Raw genomic sequence first — 6,417 nt, 5'->3', positions numbered from 1 at the left:
AACCTAGTCCGCATAAAACCTATACAGAATCTTCTAGACTAACAAGTACTTTAGCACAAACCTAGAGTGAATCGATTTGGCTGCGAGACTCACTTGTAGCCAAATTTTAAACATGCCAAAGCATTCTCTCTCCTTTTTAATTTTTAGAAATTTAACCACTCAAAGGAGGCACAAGTGTTATTACTTGAGAGAGGTTCGAGCGGTGCTCAAAAGGGCTCGAGACCTTGAGTTGCTATAATTCTATACTTGTATTCTGATGGAAATATTGTTGTTCAAATGGTAGAAGCGAAAAATAGCAGATTATCATTGAAATGAACTAATTATTTAATTCATAGAGAATACAAGATTCAACCTTCTAATACAACCGATTCCAACCTTAGGTTGTCTGAAACAACTCCCCCGTTGGATTATTCCCAACCCCGTCATCCTCCTACAAAGTCAATGACAAATAACAGCAATTTTTTTCCTTGGTTTTTGTTGGTTTTTTTCTTTTTAAGGATGAACACTGGATTCCCATGCTAATGCGCTAGTTGTCTTCCGTCTTGCCACTCACTTAAACAGTGTAGTGTTGTTGAATGGTGTCAATGTCCAGTCCTTTAAGCTTCACCACCGACTCGACGTGCCCCTTGAGTGTGTGAAGCTCCCTCAACCTGGAAAGCAAACAAGCATAAGAATGGTAGGAACATAAGATCTTTTGAAGTATTTCGGTTTGTGTTACAGAAAAGAGGGGAAATACCAGCTTAAGGTTGTATAATTACCTAGCAACTTCAGCTCGCCTCTTGGCCTGTTCGGCAATTTCAGACAACTCCCCGTAGTTGTTCTTGTCATTGAAGAGCTCAGATGTCTCAGGAGGCTGCAGACCGTGGAGGGTTCGCTGAGCGGTAGCCCATTGCGCCTCCCTCTCTCCCTTTCCGTAATCCTTCTTTGTTGTGAAAGCAGTCTGAATACCAATACGAAAGAATCAAACATTTAGGATACGAGGATGAAAGGAAATTGTTTTAAGCATCAGATTTTATCAAACATACCTTTCTCTCAAGTACATTATCCCAGGCCTTGCCGCTCAACACATATCGAATGATGAACTTGAGAATGTCCAATGGTACGTAGGTGATAAGGCTGTAGAGCCAGATAACTCCTGCCCATCCCCATCCAATGCCATGGATTCTTGCAAAGCCCCAGTTAGCATAAACAGCAATTATGGTAGCAATCTTGATAAAACATAACAGCAAGAGGAAATTAGTAGTTTGCTCTTGAAAATATAAAAGAAAAAAATATTAGATACTATCAACAACCGTAAACTTGTCGAAACTTACCAGCTGTGCTATGACAAAGGCTCCCAAGAGAAAGAAACCGGGGCGTTCGACATAAGACCAGCTTCGCGATCGAGTAACAAAGATAAGTGCCTGACTAATAATACTCACTTGAAGGTAGATAGCCGCTGTAAGCTCAGGAAAGTTTCCCCTGATAGATCTTACCCCAAATTTTTCCTACAAATTTTTTAGTGTAAGTATATTTGCAATAATATTTATCCACAAAAGACTTTTGCTTTAGTTGATTTTAGGAATTTTGCTTACCGTGAAAAAGTCAGAGCCATGAGCAGCCCAGAAGAAAACAACAGTCATGACAGCCATGTAGGTGCCAAGGACTACGCCAGTCGCGAAGATCTCCTTTAGTTTCCATGAGTCTGGAAGAGGAGATGGCTTCACCCTATCTTTAGAAATAGTCATGATTGTTCCGTCATTGAGTATGGCGATAACCAGAACCATGAAAGGCGAGAAATCAAACTTCCAGATGAGAGCAAGGAGCATAAAACCTAGCACAACACGGATTGTTATGGAAACGGCATAGATGGTGTAATTCTTCATCCTCTGGAAGATGGCTCTGCTCGTCAACACAGCACTGATGATCACAGACAACCCTGGTTCTGTAAGGACAATGTCGGATGCGCTGCGAGCTGCATCAGTTGCATCATCCACTGCAATTCCAATGTCTGCCCTCTTTAGAGCTGGGGCATCATTCACACCATCTCCAGTCATCCCACAAATATGCTTCCTGTCTTGCAGCCTCTTGACAATTTCATACTTATGTTCTGCATGGTATCTCATTACTTAGTTTTACTAGACAAAATCTTGGAATTTTCGGAAACAAACCCACTTGCATGAAGGGTTTAGTCTAGTTACCTGGGAAGACACCGGCAAAGCCATCAGCCTTTTCGATAAGCTCATCAATAGGGAGGCTAGCAATCGACTCGTCCTTTGTGTCACCAAGGAGGGAAGAAGAAGGATACATGTTGGTGCCCATGCCAAGTCTGCGACCGGTCTCTTTGCCAATGGCAAGCTGATCACCAGTAATCATCTTGACATTGACACCAAGATTAAGGGCTCGGCGAATGGTCTCTGCACTATCATGCCTTGGAGGATCAAAGAGAGGCAAGAGACCCACAAACTGCCATGGTGTTCCAGCACTCTCTTTGGTTTTTTCCGGCACGGTCTAAAGGCAAACAATTTATGAAGAAAACAACTTCAGTTATATGAAACCATCCTCGTCAAATTATAATTCAGAGGAACAAAGCTCAAAACTCACCTGTCTAGCAACAGCAAGGGAACGAAGGCCGCGATCTGCAAACTTGCCAATGATAGCATGTGCTTTCTTCTCAGCATCACCCTTTAGGTTGCAAAGCTCAATGATCTGCTCTGGTGCACCTTTGCTAACCCGATGCCAATTCCCTTCAGGGTCGATGTATGTTATGGCGGTACGCTTTTCCACTGGATTAAAGGGCAAGAAATGGACCTCATTTATTCCTTCCCTGGCCTGCAACACAAACAATAGTGCGTACATTAGGATGGTTAAATTAATCATTCACTGTCAAAACACGAAGAAATAGTTTATGCTACAAATGCAAGTACATAAAGGAATTGGACTGGGATATACCTCCTTGGGGTCTCCCAGCATTCCAACGATGCAGGTGTCAATGGCGTCCTGATTCTCAACCCTGGAAGCCCTGGCTCCAAGCAGAATTAGACCATCCTTGTCCACATCCTTTACAAACACCTGAAAATCAAAATAAATTCCATTAATGACATTTCCTCAAGCAATGGAATAACAGTCTAGGTTCTTGATTTATTTCTCTTTTTCTCTTTTCTTCACATCATAAAACAAATTTAATGAATGGTAAATCAATTGAACGGCCATAATCACCTCAACCATGGTCTTGTCAACTGTAAGCTTGTTGAGAGTAAGAGTCCCAGTCTTATCACTGCAGAGAACATCCATTCCAGCCATCTCCTCAATGGCTGTCATCCTCTTGGTGATGGCACCTTGTGTTGAGAGGCGGTGGGAACCAATTGCCATCGTAACTGACAACACCGTTGGCATAGCAATTGGAATGCCTCCAATGAGAAGCACCAGGAGATTGTCAATTCCATCTCTGTACGCCCGGTGCTGAATCGGATACATGACTATTACCTCGATAACAATTCCCACGCCAATGGAGCATATGCAGAAGTTTCCAATGGCTGTCAAAACCTGATCAATACGAAGTGCATATAAGGAAACGAAACACAAAAAAATATTGAAAGGACTAAATGCTCGTACATGAAGTTAATACTTGTAGCTTTAGACAAATGTCTAATACCTTTTGGAAGTGGCCTACTTGGTTGGTGCTGTCAACAAGGTGAGCAGCCTTCCCAAAGAAGGTATGAACACCGGTGGCAATTACAACTGCCTCAATCTCACCTTGCTTGACGGTGGAGCCAGAGAAAACTTCATCGCCAGGGTACCTTGTCACGGGTAGAGATTCACCAGTGAGGGCAGACTGATCGATCTTTAAAGGATCTCCGTCCAAGAGACGAGCATCTGCTGGGACAATATCTCCCAACTTAATACTGACCACATCTCCTGGTACCAAGATTGCAGCTTCTAGCTCATTCCATCTTCCATCTCTCAGAACCTACAATCAAACAAGCATATATAAAAATCCCATTTTCATTGTTTCTATACTTGATGTAACCATTACTAATGGTCACCTTTGTTTTCGGTGCAAGACCCGCCATCAATGCCGCTGCAGCATTTCCTGCATTGTTTTCTTCGATGAAGCTTATGGTAGAGTTGATGATCAAGAGAGCAGTAATTCCCACAAAGTCCTGCCAGTCTGGTGGTCTTCCCTGCATGGTTCATTAGAATCATGAAAATATGAGACAGAGACAGAGAGAGAGAGAGAGAGAGAGAGAGATGGTACCCCTCCATTTGCCAAGGCAATGGCCATGATTGCAGCAGCCTCCATCACCCACGATAGGGGATTCCACATAAAACCCAAGAACTTGAGCACCTTGTTATCCTATTCAATGATTAATCACAAGATTAATTTTCTTTCCTTCAAAACTAACATTGGGGACAAAAGTATACTCGAGTATTTCTTGAGAAGTACCTTCTTTTCTTCGAGCTTGTTTGGCCCGAAGATCTGAAGCCTCTTCTGCCCTTCATCGTTTGACAAACCCTCTTTTGTGCAATTCAATTGTTCGAACACTTCCTGAACTGGAATGCGCTCCTGCAATACATAGGAAGGCAAAGTTAATGACTGATATATCTTAACAACAACTCAATTACTTGGCATAGTCTTCTTCTCTTCAATTTTCAGCATTTTCTCAGCCATCAAACAAAGTCCATAGTCTTCTTCCCATCATAATATAATTTTAATCCTTAATATTTATAATTATGATTCCAGGATTATAAAAAACAAGCATCTAATGATTAATCAACTGCATCTGCCATGAAACCCGAGGTGCAAATAAAAACTTGCACTCATGCATGCATGCATAATAAAAATAAAAAAAATTTAAAAAATCAAACCTAAAATCTGTCCCAATTTATCAACTAAATTAGGATAAATGACACAAAATGGATTAAGAGAAACATTTAGCATTTAATCTGAAAACCAAAAATCAAAGATCTAAACTAGAACACGACAAGAAAAAACTCAAGTGTGGCTACATCAAGATTCAAAATCTGCATGCTGACAACATGAACATGTACAAAATGTACAACAAAAACGCGATCAAGAAAAACTTACCAGGTCGACATTTTCCTTCTTGATTTCCTCCAAGCTAATTGCTTTGCCTTCCGCCATTTTCTCTTTTGTTTTCTTTCACCAAAGACTAAACACTCATCTGCTCATACAGAAAATAAACACACATACACACACTCACACACATATATATTTATACATGTGTTTCCAGGGTGGGCACTTTTAGAGACACTCAATTCCCAGCAAGTTAGAACCCAGTTTTTTTTAATCTCAGTGGGCCAGGTCCTTAATCAATGTGGGGTCCAGTTTTTCTTCTCTGAAAATCACACACACTGTGTTGGTGTCTCTGAGGGAGGAATAATCGGTACAGTAAAGGTCTGAAAATCACACACTGCGGTGGTGTCTCTGAGGGAGGAATAATCGGTACTCTAAAGGACTTGGACTGGGAGTCTGTTTTTATAACAGAAAAGGGCATTAGCTTTGTATGGAAAATGAGTAATTGGATGAAGGAGCGAGAGTTTTGGTCTGCATTCTAGAGCTATAGCCCTGGTCATACGGCCAGTTAAAACTTAAAACCAGCTTTCTTACGCTAATTGCACTTTTTTATTATTGTCTTAACTGCATGGCCCGACCAACTCCTACGCCTTTTCACTCGGTGGCAATTTTCAAATAATTAACATATGATATGCGTCATAAAACTAAATAGTCGTATCCATTTTTTTTAATTTTCTCCCTTTTCTGATTACAATTTACACGACACCAATTGAAGTCTGCCTAATAATTATGTAAAAATCAATGTGTCAACAAACATTTTGCGTATTTTGTTAAGAGTAGATAAATCAGTAATTTTCTTAGACCAAATTGACGGGCTCATTTGTATGTGCTTTTAAAATGACTGAAAACGTGTTCTCTAAAATCGCTTTCAATCATTTTAAAAGCACATTCAAATGGAAAATGATCTTCACCGAATCCCTTTCGTGATCGTTCATCGTACATCGTGCCGTCAATTTTCGTTAGGTACTATTTATATTTAATTTTAAATTTTAAATTTTGAAATGATTTCTTACCGCACGATGTACGATGAACGGTCACGATCACGGAATCCTTAGGATCCCCAAGAAAAGGATCCGGCAAGGATCATTTTCCGTTTGGATGCGTTTTTAAAATAACCGAAAGCATTTTTAAAGAACACGCTTTCAGTCATTTTAACAAAATACGCAAACGAGCCCATCAATTTGGCCTAAGAAAATTACTAGTTTATCTACTCCAAACAAAATACCTGTAATGTTTGTTGACGCATCGATTTTTACATAATTATTAGGCAGACTTCAATTGGTGTTGTGCAAACTATAATTAGAAAATGGAGAAAATTAAAGAAAGATGGATACGACTAG

General features: G+C 40.3%; 1 protein-coding gene across 1 annotated transcript; it reads right to left on the bottom strand.

The window, feature by feature from the left end:
- Window positions 1-307: 307 nt before the first annotated feature.
- On the bottom strand, window positions 308-5,435 carry LOC103927439 (ATPase 9, plasma membrane-type). Its single transcript, XM_009336363.3, has 14 exons — window positions 5,069-5,435; window positions 4,427-4,546; window positions 4,238-4,336; window positions 4,026-4,163; window positions 3,635-3,949; window positions 3,199-3,525; window positions 2,932-3,051; window positions 2,584-2,811; window positions 2,181-2,490; window positions 1,575-2,089; window positions 1,314-1,487; window positions 1,026-1,208; window positions 759-940; window positions 308-650 (listed from the first exon to the last, which is right to left on the bottom strand). The coding sequence occupies exons 1-14, from the start codon at window positions 5,123-5,125 to the stop codon at window positions 554-556; spliced, it is 2,865 nt and encodes a 954-aa protein (XP_009334638.1). The 5' UTR covers window positions 5,126-5,435; the 3' UTR covers window positions 308-553.
- Between the last annotated feature and the right edge of the window lie 982 nt (window positions 5,436-6,417).

Source organism: the organism of the source record quoted next, unplaced genomic scaffold, assembly GCF_019419815.1.
Source record: "Pyrus x bretschneideri cultivar Hongxiangsu unplaced genomic scaffold, Pyrus_bretschneideri_v1 Contig26, whole genome shotgun sequence".
NCBI classification, from domain to species: domain Eukaryota; kingdom Viridiplantae; phylum Streptophyta; class Magnoliopsida; order Rosales; family Rosaceae; genus Pyrus; species Pyrus x bretschneideri.
Note: the sequence above shows the minus strand (reverse complement) of the source record. Positions and strands in the feature narration are given on the sequence as shown.